General features: G+C 35.7%; 2 protein-coding genes and 1 long non-coding RNA gene across 4 annotated transcripts; 2 read left to right on the top strand and 1 right to left on the bottom strand.

Moving 5' to 3' along the window:
• The first annotated feature begins 1259 nt into the window (after nucleotides 1–1259).
• LOC132598657 (uncharacterized) lies at nucleotides 1260–6880 on the top strand. 2 transcript variants are annotated; one of them, XR_009566630.1, is made up of 4 exons: nucleotides 1260–1435; nucleotides 1935–1981; nucleotides 2696–6658; nucleotides 6754–6880. It is a non-coding gene; the product is annotated as an uncharacterized LOC132598657 (long non-coding RNA). The 2 variants fall into 2 exon arrangements; XR_009566629.1 differs by having other exon boundaries at nucleotides 2696–6848.
• Nucleotides 6881–8715: 1835 nt separating this feature from the next.
• On the top strand, nucleotides 8716–10309 carry LOC132598664 (uncharacterized). The gene is made up of 3 exons (XM_060311669.1): nucleotides 8716–8872; nucleotides 8983–9036; nucleotides 9838–10309. The coding sequence occupies exons 1-3, from the start codon at nucleotides 8813–8815 to the stop codon at nucleotides 10093–10095; spliced, it is 372 nt and encodes a 123-aa protein (XP_060167652.1). The 5' UTR covers nucleotides 8716–8812; the 3' UTR covers nucleotides 10096–10309.
• A 1099-nt stretch (nucleotides 10310–11408) lies between these two features.
• LOC132598674 (COP9 signalosome complex subunit 5-like) lies at nucleotides 11409–22604 on the bottom strand. Its single transcript, XM_060311680.1, has 10 exons — nucleotides 22288–22604; nucleotides 18980–19106; nucleotides 17871–17957; nucleotides 15648–15733; nucleotides 15297–15509; nucleotides 13194–13360; nucleotides 12744–12902; nucleotides 12578–12658; nucleotides 12424–12478; nucleotides 11409–11832 (listed from the first exon to the last, which is right to left on the bottom strand). The coding sequence occupies exons 1-10, from the start codon at nucleotides 22396–22398 to the stop codon at nucleotides 11656–11658; spliced, it is 1263 nt and encodes a 420-aa protein (XP_060167663.1). The 5' UTR covers nucleotides 22399–22604; the 3' UTR covers nucleotides 11409–11655.
• Nucleotides 22605–27858: the final 5254 nt, after the last annotated feature.

Below are 27858 nucleotides of genomic sequence, written 5' to 3' on the forward strand. Positions count from 1 at the left end.
CACCACCACAAATTCCTATGGGATCTATGCCCCACCCTATGCATACAACTGTGGGTGCTAATTTAGCTCAAAGACAATAAATTCTACACACTCTAAGGGACAACTTACAGCATGCACGGGCACGAATGAAATTCTTTACAGATCGTAATCGTTTAGACAGGGAATTGCAAGTAGGGGACTCAGTTTACTTGAAACTATAGCCTTATCGACAAGCATCGGTAGCAGTTCAGAGAAATTTGAAATTGAGTGCAAAGTTTTATGGGCCTTACCGAGTTACTAAGAGGGTCGGAGTTGTTGCATATCAGCTGGAGTTGCCAAGTGGGTCGCAGATTCATCCAGTATTCGACGTCTCTCAACTCAAGAGACGTATTGGACCAGACATCACTGCTCAACCACAACCACCGATTTGCGACGTAAAGGGCCGTGTGTTGGTACAGTCGGTGGTTGTCTTGCAGCGGATAATGGTTCGACTGAACAACGCTGCTGTTACACCCCGTAAGAGTCCGTACTACTTGAATTAAGACAAGAATGAATGAGTTAAGAAAGTTCAAGGAAAGTTAATTGAGTTAGTAAGAATATCGTTATATATATGGTTGCCTTAAGTATCCCGAGATGACATGGTAACCTAAAGGATTTGAAATCGGGTTATGAGTACGTATATGAGGTAATGTGAGTGCCCTTTTAAAATATTTGAGATTATTAGTAATGATATAGAAGATGGACAAAAGATATGAATATACTTTTGCAATTGGAGTTTCGTCGAAGCTTCGTAAGTTCTCTAGTTATGTTTAAGGTTATTGTGATTCTCCGGACCCTTAGAGACATGTATGGATTGTTATGTATGTATATAAGTATGTATATGTATATATAAGAGGTTACATGAGGGTTGGAAGAGGATTAGAGGTTAAACGAATCTAAACGAAATGAATCGGAACAACTTCAGTAAAATCTCGGACCAGATTTTTAGCCCATATTGTTGGAGGAATATCTCCTAGTATATGAGGAGTTTTAAGGTGATTCAAAAGCCTAAAATGAATTTCATCGAGTCTAGTTTCCAACGCAACAAACCGCTCGTCAAAATGATATTGGTATAAGGATATATGGACGATGAAAGTTGGGCTGGCGGGGCAGCAAGTTGAGACCCAACCCATGCAATTACATTTCGGCCCATGAGTATATTTCGGCCCATGAAGCCCATTAACGTTAATATATATGGAAAATTCATTTGAGGGCTGGTCATTTGCAACTACGAGCTTCCAAGAATATTAGAGAGAGAGGGAGAGAGATTCTAGGCTAAGAGAGCCATGTTGATCAAAATCCGAGCCCCGAATCCCGAAGCTCATGAAGAGAAAAGCGTTGTGCGTCGCGTTGCCTTCAGTTTGAGCTAAAAATCAGCCAAAAAGAGGAGTTCTGACGTGGTTGCTGCATACTTAAGGTAATATTAAGGTCCTTTTTTCATTGTTAATAAGTTTAATTAGGGTTTTAACGGATTAGAACGGAGAAAATAGCGTTATAAACTCGTTTGTTGCTTTGTTGAGATTTATGGATCGGGGGCTGTTTTAGTTGAATTAAATGGATGGAATTAGCTGAGTTATGATGTATATTAAAGGTTGGTACTGTTGTTGATGTTGTTGATGATATTTTGGGGCTGTTTTGTATGATTTTCGTGGCTGTTTTGTGATGATATTTTGTGGCCGTTTGGTATGATTTTTGTGGCTGTTTTGTGATGATATTTCGGGGCTGTTTGGTATGATTTTCGTGGCTATGTGTGTTGTTGATATCGTTGTGATTATTTTGGGTTGTTGGTGAGTTGGGACGGAGTAAGAAAAATAAGGGAAATGTTGCCGGATTTTCGTTAGATTGTTTGTTAGCTTACAATGAGTAGTAGAGACTGACTTTCACCTAATTGTGGCGTAATTATTGCCTTGTTATAGATTACAAACTTGGACAGCAGATCTTAGACGAATAGGCGCGCTTCAAGGTATGTAAAGCTATCCTTTCTTTCTTTTTGGCATGATATATGTGAGACAAACAGACGACGAATGTATAAACTCCAAAGAAACTCCTATTCTTAGAGACACTAGGATGGCTAATGTTCTTGATTTTCATAACCTATTTCATTATGTCTTGATACGTGTCTATGATTCTTGAAGTTCTATTTGATATAATCCATAGTGACATTCGAGGGGTACTTGACATGACTGTTGTCTTTGATACTCAAGTATTAGTTCATTCTACTTATTCTATTGAGTCTCAGATGATGATTTAGTTTGCATATGGTTGCTCACTACTCTGCTCGTGCATGCCGTTAATATATCTTTCACCGAGTCCCGGGCCGGGTATGTTTTCGTGCACAGTTTCACTGCATTGTTCACCGAGTCCCTCCCTAGAGGGCCGGGTACAGTATATATATATATATATATATGATCATGATGATGTGATTATGGCGCCGAGTATGGTATATGATGACTTTATTCACCGAGTCCCATAATGGGCCGGGTATGGTATATGATATAGACATGCATGATTCTCATCTCATAAGGCATAAGTACATTGGTATCTTTGATTGTTATACTTGTCTCCTGCAAACACTCATTCAGTTATGATCTTCTTTATTGTATTTCACACTTTATATACTCAGTACATATCTCGTACTGACCCCCTTTCTTCGGGGGGCTGCGTTTCATGCCCGCAGGTACAGACACTCAGTCCGGTGATCCTCCAGCGTAGGACTTCTGCTCAGCTGTTTGGAGAGCTCCATTGTCCAGAGCCTAGATATTTTGGTACAGATCTTCTGATATAGACTTATATATATTCAGGGGTACGGCCGGGCCCTGTCCCGTCATATTTCACTCTTATAACTCTTAGAGGTCTGTAGACATATGTGGGTTGTGAGTAGGTTTTGGTCAGCCGTGTCAATATGGTTTGTTTTGGATATTCCCGTGTATAGTGGCAGCTTTGTCGGCTTGCGTATTGTGTTATGCTTTGATCAGCTATGACTCCTCAGGAAACAGGTTTATGATGATACGGCTGTTGACACCTAATTTTAGCTCGACGTGCTTAAAATTAACGTTTTGGGGGGCCCTGATTCGTTAAAGAGCACGAAATACATTTTTACACATTTTTACACTTTTTCAACAATTTATTGATGATTATCATTATTTTAGAAATTTTCTCATTTTATTGTCATTTTTTCAAGAATCATTATTTTGCACATGTACAGCGTAATATTACCATTTTTATGCAATTAATAATTGTTTCTTAATTTTATATCAATACATTTTCATATCATAGACATTAATATTTATATTTTATACTTGCGTTATTATTTATACATGTATTAATTAACTATATTTTAATATAGTCCGACAGTGCAGAGAAAATCGGAGTAACTAATTTTTTAACGCAGAGTAAAATCTGATCAAGTCAAGGTTCATCACTTTAAAAAAAAAAAAAGGGATTAAAGTAAGCATTGAGGAGACAAAAGAGTGCAATCTTCTATTCTTTGGACAAAATAAGGGGCCATTTTGCATTATAAGAAAAGGAGGGGTATTCATGTTCTACATATATTTACACATACACACACAAGCACAAAAGAACCTGAGACTTTTTTTTCTCTCTCTAAAAAAAACCCTAAACATTTTCCCCCCCATTTCTCCCTAGCCGCCGCCACACCACGCCGGAGCTCGGAGCTCCGGCGCCCAACTACACCACCAGTTTCCTCCGTCCTCGCCAACCCAGTACCGCCAATGACGCCACTGCCCCCATTTCTCTCCTCCCCTCACACCTCTTTCCAGCCGCCTCTCCGCCACCTTCTCCGGCGAACTCACGTCGCCGGAGCAACCCAAAATAGTCCCCCCCCCTTCTCGTCCTCATCTCCTTCGCTGCTTCGGTGAACCCAAGCAGCCAACAACCAAATCACTACCAACCAACAACGCCACCAAACTTCGACGAACCACCGCAAAGCCACCAGCTGCCCGTTCCTCCCTTTCCCGTCACTGCTCCGATGAGCTAAGACCAGCGAACATCTTCTCCCACCGCGTCATCCCTCTCAGCCGCCGCCAGACCTTCCACGCCGGATATCCAAGCTCTGGTGAAACGCCGACGCGCTAAACTAACCCCTTTCGCTCCCCCCTTCATCGACATACACTCTCTGTTTTCCTATGCTTTTCTGGTAATTAAGTAGTGCCTCTCAAACTCTCTTTATCTGTGCATTCTAATCCATATTTATCCTTTTTGACTCTTTTCAATTTTTGCTTGAATAGATGCATTAAGTATTTAACTTGGAATTCTCTGTGTTCTATTACTTTCCATGGAAGTTATTGGTCAATATTACGTATTGGGTTTGTATTATTTTAGTGTTACGTGTTTTCTCTTTTGTTTCCTACTGTAATTTGCTGTCGTAATGTACAAATCAAATTTAGTCGGTTTTGTATATGATAACAAGTCCCATTTTGATACCCATCTCTAGCCGCCTTATTTTCCGTTGTTCTTTCCATTCTTACACGCGTGAAAGTTAAATTCAAGAATCAAGAATCAAGATCCATCTAGAAACTTCAGATTTTTTATCCATAAAAGCCCCTTCTTTTGCCCTTTGTGTAATTTTTTTTTATTTAAAAGATCAGATCTTTAGTACCAATTGAATTTTCTTTGATTGAATTTGACAGGCCATAACTCTCCACAAACAAAGACACCAACAATCATTTAAAGTTTTTTATGTTGCCTTAATGATGCGTTCGAGATTTTGTCATATTTATTCTTTCACAGTTTTTTTTTTTTTTTTTTTCAAACGAAAATAAAAAATAGCTATTCCAGATTGTACTCTCATTTGTCCTACTTCACTTTATTTACTCATCCTTCAATCTCAAATAATGGGAACTCCTCGATGTCTTACTTCGGGGTACACCATCTAGTGTTGGTCCAATATTTCATATGGTATATCTTTTAATATAAACAATTATTAGCTCATAAACGATCAAATATAGCAGGTGATGTTAAGCTATTAACAAAACCATAGGGGAGATGTAGCGAGAGTGTTGAAGACATTTCAAATGTCACACCTTTTACCGCCTTTACTAAATTGATTTGGGCGAATACTAAACCCAAATGGCCGATGAAGAAATTTCCGTCGATTTCCAAGGCCTTCCATGTACAAAGACGGATTTTTATTTTAAGTTTATTCATTATTTTTTAATTTATTCGATAATTATTTATTCTCTTACTAACATTTTTTATTAAGTCTCATGCAGGTATCCGAAGTTATTTTTTTGAAGGTGACACTCAAAAGAAGTTCAAATAGCTTCTTAAATTCTTTGTTTATATTTTTTGCATTCTTAAATTATGCAAGCATAAAATATAGTGAAACTTTACTTTTAGGGTGTAGGTTAGTGGTATTTATTTATGATCTGCTTAGGTGCTTTAAATTTTATGTGTTTTTAGACAAATTAATATTAGGCAGTTATTATTTTTGTAACATAATATTCTTATAGTTATCATGTTTTGCTAGAGTTTTAATTCAATAGCTTAGCACACTTAAGTAAATAAATAGGGTGATTTGCCTCAATATTTAGGCTTTAGAATATACTCTCATAATTAATTGATTAGGCGTACATACTTAGTTAGTTAAATTAGTTAACTCACTTCGAGTGCAAAATAATTTCATGCCCAAGCTTCTAAGTTACACATAACTTTTTTTATAATAATTATTATATCACATATGTATAAAATACGTATTGCATGATTATTTATGTGAATATTCATATTATTCTTTAGTCTAAATTCTATTAATTTTTGTAAATAATAAAGTCTTTTTACACATCCCTCGTATAGTTAAATTGGTCCAGCCGGGAACCACATTTGTGGATTCTGAAGGATGCCTAACACCTTCCCTTCGGAATAATTTGAACCCTTACCTAGAATCTCACTTATTTTTGTAGACCATGTTAAGCTGCATATATTAATAATTTATAGGTACCCTAGTATACCTTAAATGCTAGGTGGCGACTCTGTACATAATTAATTATTTCAGATCTCCATAAGTTGTGCTTTGTTTAGCCTTCGGTTAAAATGAGGTGCAACAACGGCATTGTGAATCTTTAATTGCTTTTACAAGTTTCCATTCTGTCCTTAGTTTCAGTTTGACTATATCTAACAAGTTCGTAAACGAGTGTCCAGCTCGGGCACTAGTCATGGCCCATGGGGTTGGGTCGTGACAGCTGCATCGATTAAAGTGTTGGTTCAGTGGTAAAATCTTGGACCAACTGAAGCTACGTGGGAGGATTGAGGTTATATTAGAAGTCAATTTCCTGATTTTGCTGCTCAACACTGACCTTGAGGTCAAGGTCAATTTGATCGGAGGGGTAGTGTTATGATCGAAGAGGGAAAAGAGAAATTGGGGGAGAAATTAGGTTTGAAATTGGGGATCGATTGATTGAAGACTGATTTAGAAAGATGAGTTATTTTAGTCAATAGGCAAAGGGACAAGTGGCGAGCAGAAGTGGAGAGATCAGAAGTGCGCAACTCACGTGCCACTTAAAATACACGGTGGAGATTAAATAGAGATAAAAGACATCAGACGGTCCAGATTAATTGAGCAGTTACAAGTTGTTACAAAGATATATTCTCACAGCTGGAGAATGGGATCATTATTGAGAATCTGGTATATTCAACTTCCTAATTCCTCTTCTCCTTCTATTCTAACTTCTTCTTCTTCTTCTTCTTCTTCCTCCCCATTCATTCTTCTTTCTATCACAGGTATCCACCATTGTTGACCACCATTATTGAAACTGCTCAAGCTTATCTCATTATAATAGCTAGAACTATCTCACTGTAATATCTAGAACTGTACTCAGACCATTATAAATAAAATTCCCCCTTTTCGATTACAATTTGTGTGCAATTACATTCAATTACAAGTCATTACATATGAACAATCTCTTAATATACTACCAACTTGCAGATTTTTTAATATTTGATATAAGTTGGTAAACATGATTGGTAAATATATCTACCTACTTATGGATCTTTTTCTACAAAATATAAACTTATGGGTCATTTTACATTTAAATAATGTGAAATGGTGATTTGGAATCCCAAATCACACCTTTTTGAAAATTTTGGAATTGAAATCATGATATTAAGTTGAAGTTGAAATTTTGTGCAAATTGCATAAACAAACGCTATGAAAATATGAAATCATAATATCATATCGCATGGCCAAACGCCTAGTAAGACCACAAGATTAAATAAATGTTTAATACTTTACACGTATGTTTACTTTATAAGATCACAAACTAAAATAAACAAATTGAAACGAGGGGATTACTATATTTCATACAAGTTATATAGTGGACACAATGTGCAAATTATAATATGAGGATGAACAATAATAAAATTATTTAATGAGTATTTTTAGATAAATATTCTATTTGTAAGATAAAAAATAAGATATTGCGGTATACTTTAAAATGTGCTTTTGATTTTATAAAAAGCACTTTGATAAATTTCTTTTCTTTTCTAATTTTAATCTTGGCTCTTCTAAAAGGACTTTGAAAGAAGAATTTCGGAAAGTATATACTTTCTTTTTGTTATTGTATTTCAGATTAGCTAAATCCGGAACGTCACTCATAGTGAATGTAATACAAAAACTAATACCAAATTTAAGCTATAACTAATTTTGAAATTACTTATATTGAAAAATAAGAATTCAACCAAATACGAAATTAATTAATTCCATATTTTACCTTAATATTATGATCCTATCCACGACCCAAATGACTAAGAGTAATAACTTGTGATTTTAATTCTGTCTGAACCTAATAATTTAATTAGCTCAAACGTGGTCTATGGATTAAAAATTCACTAAACAAGCAAAAAATGATAATAAATTGAATAGATTGTGGTAGAATTTCAACTTAAACGTATATTCAATTATGAATTCCGATACCAAAGTATAAGAACATATAACGTAGGATAAGGTATAAAATTAATTTGAACTTAAAAGAAAATGCATATATTGAGTGATATGTTATTTTAATTTATCCAAAGTCTTAGAGTTTTGCCCTGATTTTCTATCATAATTAGAATTCCTTTCTTGGTGGAAAAAGTTTCCTAGCTAAAAAAGATCTCTTTCATAATGGACTAATACTTTCTTGGCGAAAAAGTTTTGTATTTCTATAAATTGAGGATTCTTCCTTCACACAAAACAACACAGTAATATCCACAATGTAGTCCTCAAACGAAATCTTGTGAAATCTTGTTGAGGGAGAGATTTTTCTCTTAATAGTTTTTATGATTTTCTTTTATATTAGTTTTCATATGTAGGTCAATTGACCAACCCATATTATATTAATTATCAAAGTCCTTTTTTATAGTTTTTCATTGTTGCTTGATTCATCTTTGTTCAAGATTTACATTGTAAGCTTCCGCATGACGTCCTGCTATTTCGATCGCAACGAGTGGTATCCGAGTTAATAATCCAACACAAAGTAGGGGGCAAAAAGGGTTAATATTCCTAACAGCAGATGAGGTCCACAAAAAAGAGAAAAGTTGATAAGTAGCTCAGTATCCTGTAGAAGCGTTCTTTATTAATACGGAGTACCCTACGCCATGCATGAGTCATTTACATCTTTGCGTTTGTAGCCTTGTGTTCTGCCATGTGTTAGAAAATGCATGTACTGAGGTCACCTTTTGAGGAGTTTGAAAACATATAAATTCTCATATTCACCCATATCAAATCCATTCCATCTTTGCATATTTTGATCTTCCTTTATTACAAAAATTCACAAACACAAACAAAGCATAAAACGATAACATGGCAAGCCACGGTAATGACAACCTTTTTAGCAGTAACCAAGTCCCCGGCCAAACGCAGGTATCATTAATTAATCTATTCTTACTCTTTAACTAACCTAAAAATTGATCCATATTTAAATTAAATCTTTGTTTTTCCTTCGACGTTATACTAATTTTTCCGAAATACAGATGAGAAGAGATGGCTCAGACGCACCTAACCAGGGCCAAGGCTTTCTTCAAGAGGTAATTTTTAGTTCCTCCTCCTCATTAATTATTATAGGCGTGAATTAACTAGGAATTTAGAGTTTATAGGATCGAATTTTATCCATTTTACACACACACACACAAAAAAAAAAAAAAAAAGAAGAGGAATTAGAGATGGATAACTTTTTTTAACCCAAAAGTTCCTTGCTAATTCTATTTAAAATAGATTATCCAAAAAATAGATAATTATGAACTATTAGGACAGATATTTGACGATTAATTATCAAAAAAGTTTGTTAGCTACCGACTATTCAGGATAACCTTTTTTAACACAAAATCTGTCGCTAATCCTATTTAAAATAAGTTATCAAAAAAGTTTGTTAGTTATGAATTATTTAGGACAGATATTTAACGATTAATTATGGAAAAAAATTGTTAGCTATGGACTATTCAGGATAACTTCTAGCTATTAACACAAAAATTCGTCGCTAATCCTATTTAAAATAGATTATCAAAATAATTTGTTAGTTATGAACTATTTAGGACATATATTTAACAATTAACTATATATAAAAAAAAACTTGCTAGCATACGGACTATTTAGGATAAGTATTTTTAACACAAAAATCCTTCGCTAATCCTATTTAAATAGGTTATCAAAAAAATTGTTAGTTATTTAGGACAGATATTTAACAACAAATTATTAAAATTTGTTAGCTATGTGCTATTCAAGAGTAAATTATCTATGAAGTTCGTAGTTAATTTTTTTTTTTTCTTGGGGTTCGATCTCTCATATAATGCTTTATGTTTATAATCTTTTTGGTTTCTTTTTTGGTTAAGACTGGGACACAAGTGAAGAACATGGCACAAGGAGCAGCAGATATGGGTAAAGGAGCAGCACAAGGTGCAGTTAGCGTGGCTCGTGGTGCTGCTTTGGGTGCTGCTAACATAGCTCAAGGTGCGGCTGATGCAGTCAAGAATACTGTTGGAACCAACAATCCACCCCATCATGACAACACCGGCAGTGCCACTACCGGTGGTATCCCCAATTACCTAGATGAATTCCCAAAGAACAACCCAACCAACCCCAAGATTTAAGTTTTCTTTGGAAAATTAAGGCTGTCATATCTTTGAAGTTGTTTCATGTTTTTTTATTTGTTTTTATTTTATTGTTGTAGCATGTTATGAGGTGTGGTTTGTCGTTTAGCACACACCATAGGCGTATTATTTTTTTATTTTGTTTTCACAGAAAGATTGTTGTTCTTGTTAGTATTAAATTGATGGCCAGCAGTATACGTGCTGTTTTCTTGGATAGCATAAGAAGTTGTTGGAAAATTCACTTATGAACTTTGGATTGGGGAATGAAGTTCTGAGATATAAAATTGAATGGACAAATGGATGTTATCAAAGGAAATTTCGTATGAAGGACGGAAATGGAAAAAGAAAAACATGTGACCTTCGTATTCCTTTAATAGTGTACATAATTGGCTTTGACCAAAGGACAGTGGACAATAAACTGCGGGTTAAGAATTTTCTGTTGAATAATGAAAGATATTGACTTGATATAAGCTTAGGAAATAGGAATTGGGCGATTTTAGCAACTGCTAAGACGACTGCACGTGAAGTAACAAATAAAACTATTGAATATTAACAACGAATAAAGTAATGAATAAGAATCTAAATCTAAATCTCCTAGTAATAAACCAAATCTAACACGAATCTAAATTTCACAATAATGAACCAAATCTACACAATTAGTTTCACACGCCTTTTGACAAGCATTTGTAACATGTTGTGTAAGCAAACTCTTATAAATTCTTATCAAATTCGAACTAGTTTCTGGTTTCCTTCATAGTATTCGACTTAAACGTGAAAATGTCCGGTTCATTTCTGAAGAAAAAGACACCATTTTATGTGATAACGGGTGAAATATTAGCATAAATGTATCTAAAAAAAATAAAATTACACAGATATCCGAAAAGCTAGTGTCAGTACAACTCTGATTAAGGAAAGCGACCTTCAAGGCATCTATTAGTAAAGATTACAACTTTATGCTCCGAGATAGAGATTAGGAATTTGTATATGAATTAGGTATCAAGGTAGATTGAACAAAATCGGTAGGAAACAACGGGAGCGTACGTTGAGAGATAGAAATTAGGCTGGAAGTGGGAGAATTTATTCTAAATTACTGGAATTTTAATTTTTAAATTAAGTTGTTATTACTATGCTATACATGTTATTTAAACTGAAACTCTTGAAATATTTCAAAAGTGAAGTTATTTATGTTAATAAATTTTTAAAAAGGAAATACAATGTTAAATTGCCTTTTTCACACAGTCAACAAACGAGAAGGGTTGGGGACAAATGACAAAAGAATATAGATCTCTAAGGTTAGTATATGATGAATAAGGTTGTCTACTAGATGTTCTGGTTGCATCTCATAATTTTCTGAATTCCAATACACCATCTCATGGAAATCTGGCTCTAAACCAGAACCATTGCAATAATATCAGCCTTGTACAAACTCAAAAATAACCAAAACTTGGCATCATACAAAGGAAGCACCAAAAGGGACCAGAACCAGTAAAAACAAGGTGTAATAACAAAATAAACCCCTACTATACACTTCATGTAAGTAAGATCGATCTTGCTACTTCACTAAGACGCTTTTCTGCTCCGGCTACTTGAACCAGAAACACTTCTTAACTCAGTTGGACTGTACAAGTCTCCTCTTTGACCCAATGAAGCACTACCTCGACGAGGAGAACTTGTATTTGGTTCCCCTCTTACGATCTCCGTTTCCAAAACCTTGGATTCTTCAGTTAGCATCTTTAGCTGTTCCAGCAAAACCAGATAAAAACATTTCAGCCACCAAAACAAAGCATGTATAATGTGTGTGAAATCAGCTAACGTGTGAACGCAAGCTAAAGATGCAATGAATAACAATTGGAAGTACAACAACACGAATAGCCTTTAGTACAGATCTTTTTCCCTTTCAATCGACTTCCTTTAAATGGCAAGCCAACTAGTTGCGCAATACTGATCCTTGAGAAATGGTGAAAAAGTAACTATCTATCAGAGATATAATGAAATTCCACCATAAGTTCTGAGGATAAGTACTTGCTCGAGACCACCACATATTAGGAGTTTTTTTTTTTTTTTTTTTGGGGGGGGGGGGGGGGGGGGGGGGGGGAAGAAGAGTAGGGATGGTCGAGCAGTTCTGACGGTATAGCAAGATTGGCCATGACATATTTCATAAAACCAAAGCTGGGCAGAAGAATTTGAAACTTCTCAGGAAATCGAAAACGTTTGTACATGAACAGCAGAGTCTAACATCAACTCCAAAGTGTCATAATTCAATGGAAGGTAAAACCTGAAGAAAGAAGCACAATAGATGAAGATCAGAAGATAAATAAGCATTCATACCCGAATTTCATTCTCTCTCAACTGGTCCTGAAGGGCACTGATGGCAGGACTTAAGCTGCAATACAGAACAAAGTGGTGACCAAAAATAATTCACCACCACAAAGAAGGATGGAACTGAGTTCTAAGACAGAAGTCGAAGAGTGAGTTCATTTACCAGTACTCCATTAATTTGCACATAGAAGCCTGATACGTGGATGTGTGATGAATGAAAGCGAGTGGGTGCACTTTTGCTTCCCTGCACAAGACCTCCAATATTATTATAACAGTTGAAGAGAGCATATATGCAAAACAGGAAACAGGAACATGTTAAGTTAGACCACCTCATATTTGTTACAACAGCCTGACTATATGCAGTTCGTTCTTCTTCAAATAATACGCGTTGCAGATCTGTGAATGAGTGCAAAGGTGCATCAAGATTGAGAAGAGACGAGGATGGCAGAACAAGAAGAGGGATTTCCTTTCTGATATATTCTGCACCACTGTCACCAACCAAAGACATTGACAGATTAAGCCAAGCATTTATCACCCTTCAGAAGGATGGAATCAGTAATTTGATTAACAAGCAAATAGCAGGAAACACAGAAATTCTCTGAACCAAAGGGAGATGTGAATTAAATAGCTTGCATTTTCAACTTTTCATTATACAAGCCACTGTAGACAGACAACATTTCCTCAACAAGAGACTTGGTAAAAACAAAATTTTCTCTCCTTTTTTTTTTAAAAAAAAAAATTATTATTATGGGATAAATCAAATAACTACTCAAATGTACCTCATCTCCAGATTTGATCGATGCATTGCTTCTTGCATACTTTCTGACATGTCCATTGGATCTACATCAGTGATTGCATTACTAAGACTGTTGGTGTTACGGTTTTCTCCAACTCTATTATCAACATTAGCAAAGAAATTGCCCAAGTCCGTCGATCTTGCCCCACCCTGACCAATCAGTTAAGATTATTATGACTAAAGAAGCAGTCCAAGGCTAAAAAGAGAGATGAGTAAAATAGTTCTGATCCTCAATCATAAGCTCAGGAAAACAGTTGGCATGATAGTTTTCTCCAACTCGGCTATCAGTATTAGTAAAGAAATCCACCCAAGTACATAGATCTTCCCCATCCTTTTTTTTGAAAATGTAACATTGGTATGTATTGACTTGATCAGTGCATAGATTGCACTGGAACCATATTTACAGCAAAAGTGAGAAAGCTGATCCAAAACTCTGAAAATCTAACAAGAGCCTAGGATTTCAATTATGGATTCAGTCTCCTCAAGGTAAATCTGTTTGCACCAAAAACAAAAAAGTTTGACACAATTTAGCTTGATCTTTTGTACATCACTACTACTGTCTTCAAAGCACCGTGAATTTCTCTCTTTCCATATTGTCCACCAAATGCAAGCTGGGACAATCCTCCATCTATCTCTGTCTGAGGCTCCTATTCCTGCCTCCTCCCAAATATCTTCCCCATCCTAACCAATCAACTACAGTCAAACCTCTCTATAACAGCATCGTTGGGTCCGAAATTTTTCAGCTGTTATAGAGAATGGCTGTTATACACCTATAACAACATTGACATTTAAATAATACTTCGCTGTTATAGGCAAAAAAGATGCATAAATCTAATTTTCATTTATTAATTGCCAAATTCTAAGCTTAATCACACTTTGTATAACGAACGGAAACAGTTTAATGATGAAAATATATATATTCATATGATATTTTTTGTCATAAATAGTGTATTAAATGATCAAATATTTGGTCAAAATCCCTACACTTATTATTGGTAATCATAGATATTCTATTTTTATAAAGATGGCTAATTATTATATTACCAAAAAGAAGATAGCTGGTTATATGGGGGGTAATTTTACAAAGAGCATATTGTTATAAAGTTGGTTGTTGCTGTTATAGGTGAAATGTTGTTATAGAGAAGTAAAATATAACATAAAAAATCGGTTCCGAAAAATTTGGCTATTATAGAGAGGTGCTGTTATATGCGGGTGCCGTTATAGAGAGGTCTGACTGTATAATTAGAATGCACTAAAGAAGCACTCCAGGTTTATAAAAGCATACAAATGTTAAAGAGAGAGATGAGGTGAAAGAAGTTCTGATCCTCAAGCATACCAAAATAAAAAATAAAAAATAAAAAATAAATTCTCTTTTCCCTTTACTTCAAAGAGTGGGAATTAGCTGTAAGTAACAAAAGTAGCAAATTCCAAACAAAAAGATCCATAAATGGGTTTGTAGAAGCGGTTAGGAAGTAGTGTAGGGTTGGAGATCTTAAGATCACTGATCAGACCAACCCATAAACCAAGTTTTAATAAAAAATAACTAAACTCAACCTACCTCTTGTCCTCCAAAACTTTAAAAGAAAAAAGAATACATAACCAGCAGAAGAGAAAGAATAGGCCATAAAGCCCACAATTTTCCCTTCACATTTGTTTCTCCTAGGGTTAAGGTCTGTGTACATCCTACCCTCCCTAGACCCCACTTGTGGGAATACACTGGGTATGTTGTTGTTTACTTGTTTCTTCTAGGAGAGTGTATCTTCATTACATTGCAGATCCACAGGTAGCTTAGAGTGCCAAATAAAGGCAATTTCATACAGCAACAAATTCGATGTACTCACTACAGGATCATGAACTTGAAGAATTACCAGCTCCAGCCATGCTTCATGGCCGCTTGAAATGAAGGGTTGTAATCCATTAAAAAAAATCATTGTATATCTTTTGAACCTGTATGCCGCAACGAGCAGCAGCCTCTCGAATTCCAGTAAATTACAACTAACATGCTTAATTGTTATTATCTTTTGGAATGGTAAGTAACAACTAACATGCTTTATTTATATTATGATACCAGTTCCACTAAACATACCTTAGAAGATAAAGCCGCAGCTCTTGAATCACCAGTATCTTGTTCAAGACTCTCGATCCTTGAACCAGCTCTAGATGTGTCTGCGGAACTTAAAGATGATTCAAGGTCTATAATAGAATTTTTATGTACAGGGGAAAGAGATATAGGCCTCAACATGTGATTCTGCTGCTTTCCATCCAAGGACTGAAATGCAATAACTTGAATTCTTCCAACCTGAAATATTAGCAAATAGTTCGTAGACATGCACTGACCAAGACATTTTGCCGGTACTGATATACAGTTTTTAGACATGCACTGGCCAAGACATTATACTGGTGCTGATCTACTTGATACCAAACACTCTTACACTACCTTCTGTGCATCTTCACTAAAACATGAAAATATGAGCCCAATAAACCCAGCATCCAGAAGTTGATACATAGCTTGTGTGCGGACATCTGCATGATTTTACATAAGCATGTTATGATTTTCATGGACTAAGAGAAAGACAATTAGTGACAACACAAGTATCAAGCTGAGAAGAGAATAACCTATGGCCTGACTTAACCCTAAATAACCTCCAGAAAACATGTCATTCGTCTCTATAAGTTGCTGGAGACCAAACTATCCAATGAACCACAGAACTACAAACAGGTGAGAGTTAGGAGAATGCGAAAGGATTAATAAGAAGGGCATCCCAGTGAACTAAGCTCCCGCTATAAGTGGGTCCGGGCGAGGCCAGGACCAAATTGGTTCTATTGTACGCAATCCTACCCTGCATTTCAGTTTTATGTATAACCCCCTATTCTACGGAAAGTTAATGTTATCTTCGTTCAATTTAGGTCTTAGTCAAGGTTTTGTCTAATTTAGGCAATGTTCCAAGCTCATAGAAGAACACTGACTTTTACGGGAGCAGTCAGTTGCCCAATCCCCTTCTTAAGAAATAAACAATAGAAAGTTGTCTTCAAAATGCATAACCCATAACAGTTATCAGCCAGACAGCTTTAATGAGAAGCCAATTCTGCACGAGTAAGGGAAAATTAAAAGATAAACTAATCAAATAAATCACCAAATGAGTAGCCTTTGTGTTTTGGAACATATCTACTTAGTTCGCATGTGGATTTTGAATGGTAAAATTTTCCATCTAAACCCTCCACTTGACCAGCAGACATAACCTAATTAAATAAATGGATGGAGAAACATACAGAAAAAGACCCGCAAGGGTGGCTCAGTTGGTTGAGCATGGGGCTTTCATAATGAAAGTCCCACGTTCGAAACCCCCTGCCTACGATAGCAGGGGATTTGCCTTCTGGGTTGAGCTCGTCGCACGGGGCTTGCCTAGTGCGGGTTACCTCTCCTATGTGGTTTGCGAGCTATTGCACAGGAGCTGGGTTTACCCAGTGCGGGATGGATGGAGGCAAAAACAGTCATACAAGCACAAGACTCTAGTTGTAGGAGAAAGTAAAGGTGGACATTAATGGGAAAGGAAAATGAAATTTTGGAATAGAAAAAAATTGATGGTCTCAGTGGACATTTCGGGGATTTCATTTGGTAGTCGCTTAAATTAGAACTGTAAGTATTGTGCTGTAAGCACAGAAATAGAAACCTGGCCCCATCTAAGGATTACAAGTTTTGAAACTTCTTCCGTACAAAACAAAAAGACCGTTGTAAAACAAAACCCTTCTGTATAAATTTGGCTAATTCAAGTTTTTAGTCTATTGCAAGGTTCAAGAATTAAAACGTTGGTTTTACTTCATATTTTTAATTGATTTAGCTTTTTAAGTGATAGTCTAGCTTTATTTACGCCACATATATCTCCACCGTGTTTATTTTTATTATGTTGTATTCAACCCAAAGATCTAGTTTTAAACTTTAGATGTTTATATTCCTAAAAGGAACCTATAATTGAAATTCAGGAGATTTTGGAATCAAGTTTAGGATGCAACAGATAAAGATCTAAGAGGTAGAAAATATATGGAAGCCTGAGCATGTATCATACTCCAAAACAAAGAACAACCAGTTTTTGCAAACTAACTCTACGGACATCTAGGGATGGTGAAAATCATTCATCTTTGGCAAATGGAATAACACACACAGATAAGAACAAACTATGTGCTGTCTGAGCATTATCACAAACTAACGAATTCATAAAACTACAGCTGCTGAACTATAGTAAACAGCAGCAGCAACAAAAGAACAAACAGGTCAAGAGTCGACATAAACTTCAATGTTCCAAAGAGCGCCGCATAAGACCAACAAGGTATTGTACTAGAGCGTATCTGTGAAACACAACCTTCTGACAATCACCAAAATAAAAATGCTAAAAAATTTAGATGATTGTTTGGATAGCAAGGAACATTTGATTTTGACACCTTCATGGTGTGATAGGTAATTCTACAAACAGAGTTAAATAATAGCTCCAACAGAAAGGAGGGGGTCAATGTTTGAAATCCAAATACAGAAAAAAACTTCTATTAAGGGTCTTGTATACCAGAAAATACTAACATTCAGGCAGAAAGACCAACTTTGGTTTCCCAAATGTAATGGGACTAAACAATTAACCAGAAGCTGCTCATAGAGGCAATAAATACCTACCAACATGGGAAGGGAGCACTGTAATGTGGGGATGTGAGTGATACCAGCCAATCACTCTTGTTGTTCTTCCTGTTGCCAGGGTCATTCTGTGCTGAGAAAGTTAAAGTAACAAATCCAGACATAATCACAACTAAAACCGAAGCATATACTCATATACATTTGAACCCATCAAGCTGTATGAAACCATCGTTCAAGCAGGAGCAAAGATCTCTATTAGCTAGCTGTTATCGAAGCCCAGAAAGCCGTAGCATGTCATAAAATATGGTTAAGTCAAGCTCTACATTGTACATATACTAGAAACATGGCATGCACTCTAGTGTTATCAAAAGCGAAAAGCGCAAAAAGCTCTAAGGTCTGTTGGGGCTTTAAGCAGAAAGCGAAAACAAAGCGTGGGCTTTAATGGAAAGGGGCGCAAATGGAGAAAAAATACAAATACTATATATGTTTAGTCCAAGACTAATAATTACAAGCATGAATAACAAATATATGAACAAAGAAAAAGTTAAGATAAAGTAAAAATCAATTGTTTAGTGTCGTTTGTTCAAGAGAGGCTCATTTCCAAGGAAAAGTATGTCTTAGAGAGGGATGACGACACTAAAGCGCACTTTAAGCGAGGCAAAGTGCTCAACATGTTATGCGCCTCGCTTTAGGGCTTAAGCGCGCTTTAAGCACGCCTTTGACAACAGTGATGCACTATGCATTAAAAAAAAGGTTGTGCACAAATAATCCTAAGAAGTTATGATACCGGGGAAATTATTTGACATGTTCCCAAAATTCATCAAGGCAAAAAAAAAATCAAGATTTACTAATAAATTAGACATGTTAGCATTAACAGGAAAACACTTGCAAAAACAATGGAACAACCCATTGCATGAACTGTCATTCAAATTGTTTCATGTTATGAAGAAAAAAGAACTAAATTTACGAACATTCAAATTGTTTCTCATTTGGCAGCAAATTTACCAAAGAGACTTTGAAGCAATTACAAGAAGAAGCTATACAAAGAAATTAATTTTACCAGTCACTAAATGATAATGATCTATTTACAACTTTTAAAAGGGCAAGGGCAGTGAAAAAAAAAATTAATTGTGCACAGATCAGGAAGGATATCTCAGCCTTGACTGATGCAGCAGTTAGCTGCTCAGGATTGGTCTCAACGCGGTCCTTCCTCCTGTCGCAACGTGGCTGTGGCAGCGCTCCCCATATAAGTGCAGTCACACTACCATTTTTTGAGTGCTGCAAATTGCAACAGCACAAAAATTACTTTTGCACATGGAAATATGGCTTAGTAGGAAAGTCATCATCAATAGCATGTAAATCAAGGAGAGAAACCAGAAGATGATTTTTTTTCTAATTCATGATCAGTAAGGAAAACTAAACTGTATACTGAACATCTAGACAGCAAACGTCTAAACTATAACATGATAAGCAAAAACCAGAGTCCATAACATCAAACTACAGGGAAAGGTCATGCAAGGGCGAGGTTAAATGTGGACTGCCGAAGATGCACAAGCATATCTACCGAAATAGATGGATTATTAAATAGGCGGAATGGCCTGAGAGATCCTTGTACTTGTTTCAGTTTGTCATCCCGGTCTCTGTACTTCACAGAGTTTCATCCAGAAACCTGAACCTGTTCAAACCTTATATTTTAAACCCCTCTGAGAAGGAGTGTTCATCACTTGCCTTGACATGGATGACACCGACACGTCGATCCACATCACTGCCACATCATTTTTATATTCAGCTACTTAAAAACCTTTTTTTGTCCTTCTTCTTAAATAAGTTTTATTATTAAATTTATCTATTAAAAAATTGAAATATTCAGATGCATTTCCTCTTCTGCAATTATTGAGCAGAGAAAATGCTCCTCCCCTACCAACATTCTCATTTCTTTCTTTTCACCCACCACCATTACAGACCACCACTCACCACCAGTGCAGGTCACCTCCCACCTCCACCAACTTCCTCCATGAGTGATCTCAAAATCACCATATATTAAATTGGGATAAAACCCCAGCTAACATGTTAAGAGGCGTGTTCTTAAATTAAAATGTTGGTTATGGTAAACAATTTATGGGGAGGGAAATGCAGAAAGAGGGGAAGGAGGGAACGTGAGGGAAAGAAAAAGAAATGGGGAAAGGGAAAGGGGAAGGGGAAGGATGGAAAGAAGAAGAATGGTGGTAGGGGAAGGAGTGTGGGGGGTGGGGGAAGGATTTGGGAGAGGAATAAAAGACAAACTTTTAATATATTTATCGTATTCTTTTTTGTTAGTATTTTTAATCAAAATTAATGCATCCACTCATCTTTTAAGTGCGTGGGATCGCGCACATTATTGGACTAAGCAAAATAAATGCCATATAAGCTCGGCCAACGCCTCAATGGTAAGAAGGGCTTAAACTATAAGTTTTGAACAGGTTCAGATGTCTGGATGAAACTCTGTGGAGTTCAGGGACCGAGATGACAATCCGGAACAAGTACAACGGTCTCCCGGCCCATTCCGCCTAGTAAATATGATTATGACTTACTGAGATTCTTTTTCTTTCCTGATCGGTGAAGAAAACTCGAAATACATACACAATGTTTTGCAAGAAAATGTCTAAACTTTAACCTGACAAACCAAATTCAGAGTCTAAATGCTACTCAGGAAGGCCGTGGAACGACAAATGAACATCAACCGCCAATGATGCACGTGCGCATTTACCAACATAGCTATTAAACATGACTTCGGTTTATTAATCAACATATTGTTTTAGCTCAATAGAAACAAAATCATTTTCCTCCGACGTAAGGAGATCATCTCCTTATCCTTATGTGTGTATTACTATGTGTTGCTCCATTTATTTTATATTTTGATATTTTGCTGTCTTATTTTTCTTGCAATCCTGCATTAACTACGTTTCTTTTGAGCCGAGGGTCTATCAGAAACAGCCTCTCTACCCCACAAAGGTAGAGGTAAGGTTTGCGTATATCCTGCCTTCCCCATACCCCACTTGTGGGATTACACTGGGTATGTTGTTGTTGTTGTTGTAAGGAGATGATCTCCCAAAAGCACATGTACTTCCCAGGACAAACAATGTTAATCGAATAGTATAGAAAATATTAGTTACCAACACATACCGCGATTGTTAGACAATTAACCTTTTTTTTATAACGGTGAATCAAACCCACATTGCGCACCTCCATCAAGTTATACTTCCCAGTCTCCAATGTGGCATTCCAACTTGATTTACCATTAGGCTATACCCTTAGTTTAAGCAGTTGACGTTCTTTTGATCAAGATATTAAGAGGAATACATATTGCAAGGTTAATCAAGGAGAATCTTTTCTCTCAAGGCACTACTGGAAAAAGGGACTGTGTACTGCAATATCAAGGCTCAAGAGTCAAAGAGCACATACAAGGCAGAAATATGCACCAGCTTGTTAAAACGCAGTTCAGAACCTCTTGACCTTTTCATAAAATAAATAAATACAGTTAATACCCCACCCCCACGCCCCATCCCAAGAGTTCTGTTTTTATCAAACTGAACATATATTCATAACAATCAATTACTCCTAGTTCCAAGTTCCACTAATTAAAGCCAGATACGTAATTCATTTATATCATTCCACCCATTTTATTCCAAGATGGCCGATAAAAACTAATAAGGTTTATCAGAGTCCCTTTTACCATTTGCAAACAAGGCAGCCAAGAACGCAAGAATTTTTATTTTTTGTAACCGTGGCGTGACGTTGAGGCTACCTTGAACGAATCTCAACTAATTCCACAGGGTACCTTCTACCACCCACCAGCACATGTACAGGATAACTCTATCAAACATTAATCCTAATTGGAATTTACCGAAATGCAAATCAGCACTGACTAAAGTTTCCACCTTTATGCAAAAACAATAATTTCTCCGGACAAATAGGGATCTTTCAAGAACTCTTTTACCATTTGCAGACACGACAAGTAACTTTAGATCCAACAATGACATAAAGTTACTGCATTTGAGCAACAATATCAATTTCTCCAAGAAAGAGAGAGTTTTTTAGGAACTCTTATACCAATTGCAACCACAGCATCCAATAATTCAAGAATTTTCAAGAAAATGTCAACAACAAGACACTCCATTTAGAAAACATCCACAAAAGAAGGAATTAACGAAATCTCAATCACAACATTGACTAAAGTAACTTACCTTTATGCAATCACATTAATTTCTCAGGGAAAAATAGAGGTTTTTGACCACCATTTGCAGAAACCACATCCAATGATTCAAGATTTCAACACAAAATGGGAAGTTCTCAACTTTACATCATTACTGCCTTTATGCAACAATTATAGCTTATGCAGGAAAAAGATAGGGTTTTTTGACAACCCAAAACCCTAAAAATAAAAAATTTCCTTCAAACGGGATACAAGAAAAATAAAAACCTGAGTGTCACCAAGAAGAAGGCCCATTATTTCTTCAGTTTCAGTAGACAATGCATGACTTAGGCATGTTAACCACACTTCCTCTGTCATTTTCACACTCGTTAGAGACATCTTTCCCTTTCTTTCTCTTTCTCAATCTGTATGGATTTCCCCTTTCTTTAATTTTTCAGTATTTTTGGTTCCCTTTTTGAGAAACACACAGAAGAGAAGGGAAGCAAAAGGGACAGATGAAGGTACAGATCGGAGTGTCGGAGTCTGTGGAGAGTAAGTAGGCGTTTACCCATAGAAACCAAATACTCAGTAATTTGGAATTTTTTAAAGTTGGGAGTTAGAAGATGGACGAGTAAATAATATTTGGCAGTTTGAATGTATTTTTTGTAAATAATATTTGATGGGTTGAATGTAATTTTTTTGAAAAATATTAAATATGATTTGTATTTCTAATTTCTAAAATTTAATAAAATCATCTAATTTGATTAATTTCTCTGGAATATATAATTAAATATGTTTCAAAGAGTAATATTTCATGATGGATAATCACCTAATGTTATTAATTGAATTTTATATTTTTCTAAGTGTGAAAAATTGTTTCACTAATTCAAATGTCATGATCAAAAAACTTTTTTTTAATATCTAATAAAATATAAACTCAATAAAAAGATCTAGCTCGACCCAACCCAAAATTCAACTGGGTGGCACACTTGATCAAAATGGAATGGGTCGTCTCTATAAAAATAAAGAATTTAGGGAAAATTTTGAAAAGAGAAACATCAAACGTGAGATGGGAAAAGTGAAAATAGGTTTTGAGGTGTTTCTCAAAATTTAAAAATAACTTTAAGTTTTATTTGAAATTTGCATGCCAAAATGTTGATTTTTAAATAATGCGAAAAAATTCTGGAAAAAAAAAGGAATAATTCTCACGGCCATATGGCTCCTAAATCGTATTTTCCGTCCTTAGAGATTTATATGTGTTTACATTTCGTCCTTGTTGTTTTATAGTTATTTTAGAATGATCCTCGACCTCTGGAGGTGGTTATTATCTCTATCCTTATGCTTTTTATTTACAGGTGGTTATTATCTCTATCCCTATACTTTTTATGTACAAGATTTTCATGTGATTAGAGTATTAAACATATACTCGTGGGGTCCCAATTTAAGTGGTGTGTTTAATCGAATGTGAAATTTAAGTAGAAAGAAATTAAAATTATGAGCTAAAACAAATTATACATATTTATGTGATTATAAATTATTTAAGGATGAAGTAAGAAATTTAAAGTTAATTTTTTTGAAAAAAAGGTATAACATTTTTCTTAGGACAAACTGGAAAAAAATCATATAAATTGGAACGAAAAAGTACTACTCCTACTACTTGTCTTTATCACATGAGCCCAAGACTTTTTTAACCCAAAAATAAATTTTTGGAACCAAACTAACCCGTTAAAAAAAAAAAAATCAAAGTAGGCTTCACGCACAGAATCTGTGCGTGAAACCCTCCCCCGGGGCACCCCAGCCTTTCTTTGGAAATCAAACTCAAAATTAAGCTTTTTTCCATACTTTGACCGAAAATTAATCAAGTTTCAAAACACCGGAATATAAAAATTTTATATAGAACTTAATATTTTTTTAGTATACAATAATATCGACTCATTACATCAAGTATACATATACATTTAGATCATCGTTTTAGGGGTTGTAAAGTGCTCCGAAGTAAATTTGAAAACTTGTTATACATATACATTTAGATCGTCGTTATAGGGTTCTAATTGATATAGGACGTCGCACGAGTTATTATTAATCGACAATAAATACTAAAATAACTAATTATCATTAAAAAAATAATACCCAAAAATATATATAATATTAACATAAAATGTATATTTTATTTACAAATACACAATCTCCTAAGGCCTAAAGATCCTCCTAACCCCACCACCCTCACTATCATCAGGATCCTCTGTCCTCCTCTTAATGACAGGATGATTTATGGCATGATCATCCTTTCTTCCCTTCTTCAAGCCCTGGGTGAAAATATGCTTCCTGTGGGAGACGGCGGCGGTCTCCACCTGAGTAGCCTCATTAGATGCCTCAGGATATGACTCAATCAAAGGAGACTGGACCACAGGAGCAGAAGAATGAACCTGAAATAACATATAAACAATTTAATGTATCATAAACTAAACATGAAATAACATATAAACAATTATTTAATAAATTATGTCTTTGTAAAAAAAAAAACATGTGTGTCGACGGCCTCCTGAGATGGCTGGTCAGAGGGCTCCTGTCACGACCCAACCCCATAGGCCGTGACTAAGTACCCGAACTGGCACTCGTATTCACACTCTTTAGCTATGTGTTCAGTTCACAACAACACCATATGGAACTTATAACGACTAAATCATAGTTTCGGAACTATCGCATAAATGTATATATATATATATATATATATATATATATATATATATGTTCGGCGACCTGTCCCCTGAGGAGTCACAACCGATCTTATCATGAAATAATACGCAAGCCGACAAGGTTGTCATCATATAACAATATTATATGCAAGCCGACAAGGCTGCCATCATATAACAATATCATATGCAAGCCGACAAGGCTGCCATTATAGACGAGCATCATACCACAGCACATCGTATAGACACAGCTGAACAGAACCCATACACAACCCACACATATGTCCACAGACCTCTAAGAGTTTCAACAGTGAAATATGACGGGACAGGGCCCCGTCGTACCCTTAAACAACATATGCATATATTTAGATCGAAAAGGATCTATACCAAAGTCTGGGCTCCGGAACAATGGAACTCTTCAAGACAGCAGAAGGGAAGTCTTAAGTTGGCGGATCACCAAAACGCGTATCCGTACCTGCGGGCATGAAGCGCAGCCCCCCGAAGAAAGGGGATCAGTACGGAATATGTACCGAGCATGTAAAGAGTGAAATACAGTAAAAGGATCAGAACTGAAATATGGAGTACAGTAAATGTGTACAATATCCAGAATACCAAAACACTTGCCTTTGTAACATAATCATACTTGTCAATATCATATATCGTATGCATGTATATATATCGTACCCGACCCTTTGATGAGGGACTCGGTGAATAAGATCATCATATGTCCTCCTGGCCGCCATGACATGTCATCATATCATCATATAATCATATCATCATATATATATATATATATACCGTACCCGACCCTTTAATGAGGGACGCGGTGAACAATGAAGTGAAACTGTGCACGATAGCATTCCCGGCCCGGAACTCGGTGAAAGATATATTTAGACATGCACGAGCAGAGTAGTAAGAAACTATATGCAATTCAAAACATTTTTAAGGACTCAATAGGATAGTCAACACGAACCATCGTTCGCAAATTCAAATAATAGTCATGTCATATATCTTTCGAATGTCCCTGTGTATTATATCAAAATGGAACTTTGAAATCATGTGCACATCTCAATATATATAAAAAAAACATAAGTTATGGGAATCAAGATCAATAGCCATCCTAGTGGCTCTAGGAATAGGAATTCCTTTGGAATCGTATATATATCGTATATTCATTTCACAACGACCATGCCAAAAGAAAGAAGGATTAGCTTCACATACCTTTAGCGCTTATTCGCCACACAATATGTATACGCTGCCCAATAATACTTCAACCTATATTAAGACGCCAACAACTACGGTTAAGCTACGGGGAGATTCAAAACGTATTCTAACGTTAGTAACTCCTTTCTAGATGTTTAGACGACGTTTTCTCTTGTAGCCAAACCAACTACATACAACCAATCCCACATCAATAATTATATGTTCAATACCAATCCGGACAGCCCACACAACATTCCAAACATCCCACATTCACAACATTCAATAACGATTCACATGTGGCTACTACATTCTCAAGTTATTCCTAATAGTTCGTAGCCTTAATGTTTGCATGTAACAACTTTATAACAGCCCATCCAACATACAACATGATGCATATTCTTAACTATAATTAGTTTTTCCAACTTAGCGAAAACAACACGTCCAAAACAGTCCCTAACCAACAACACGTCCAAAACAGTCCCTAAACAACAACATAACAATGCTCGGAATTCTTGCAAACATTTACGAACATACTAAGCAAACCACATACGATTCTTACACATTATTTCATGTCTTCTTTTCATATAATTTCAGTGAATTATGACCAGCAACCACACGATAACTTTATCATCGATTCATACGCAAATAAGCTACGTTATTATCACTATAATCCTTACAACAGCCCACAAACGATTTTAGTTCCAACTCCAACCATTAAACACCTTCATTTCCATCATAAAATTTATGACAACAACAATCAAAATATCAAGTAAGATCAGTTCATTATCTTCCACACAAAACAGTCCCTATACGGTTTCAACATGCTTCAACATCACACACAAAATTCATGGATTCAATTTATATTCATACTAACACAACTTCACCTTTAACCTTCCAATTCTTTTAATTCTTTTTACCATGCAATCTATGATAGCATCAACCATAATTACTAAAGAAAATCAGTCCACCATTTCCACTAAAACAGTCCCTACGGCCACATTAACATTCCAACACCAACATTCATGATTTTTATGCATGCAATTCATGTTCACCAAGTTACAACCATACTTCAACATCAACACATATAACTCCATGGCTACTATCATGTCCCAACATCAACACACATCATTTCATGCATACAACTTATATTTACACATCTACATCACCCTTAATACATGCAAAAGAAAGTTAGATCTTACCTTGACAATTCGACTTCTCAACTTGGCTAGAGTTTGTGAATTGAAATGATAATGACTCTTGTTGCTCCAATGACTATCTTCACGTTTCTAGGGACCTTCTAAAGGGTTGAAATGCTTGAAGATTTTTTTTTTTATCAACACTCAAAGAGCTCAAAATCAGCCATAGTTGGCCGAGAGTCTCTCTCTCTAGGTTCTAAGTTTTCTATTTTTGTGTTGTGAAGTTGAAATGAGAGAATGAGCTCTCTTAGTCATCCATTTGACTATACCAAGATGCCTACAAGTTGGACACATGCTCCACTCATGACATGGAGCCACTCAAATAAACTTTGCACTTAAATTTTATTTCTTTTCCCTTCTACTTTTAGCTAGATGGCCGACCCTCACTTTCTTTGTCTCCTTTCTTCTTCTTTCCATTTAATTGTTTACAAGACAATTGCATGTGTAGTGAATGATTCATACACTAACCTTTGTCCATTGCAATTATACAAAGATGAATGATCAATATTTAAATGTGCAATGATTCTTCCAACTTGTATATCTTCATAAAATAATGCATGCCTTCATAAAATAATGGATGCCTTCATAAAATAATGCATGCTTCACACTTTTTCTCCTACAACTTTCGGCTACACTATGGCCGAACCTCACCTTGTTATGAAGTGTATTTTAGTTGTCCACAATATAATGAAAGTGTATTGGATGAATCAACATTTAAATGCATATTTGTATGTCTTCCATAATAGCCTTATTTTAGATGACTTTGA

Source organism: Lycium barbarum, chromosome 1 (genome assembly GCF_019175385.1).
Source record: "Lycium barbarum isolate Lr01 chromosome 1, ASM1917538v2, whole genome shotgun sequence".
Taxonomy (NCBI): Eukaryota; Viridiplantae; Streptophyta; class Magnoliopsida; order Solanales; family Solanaceae; genus Lycium; species Lycium barbarum.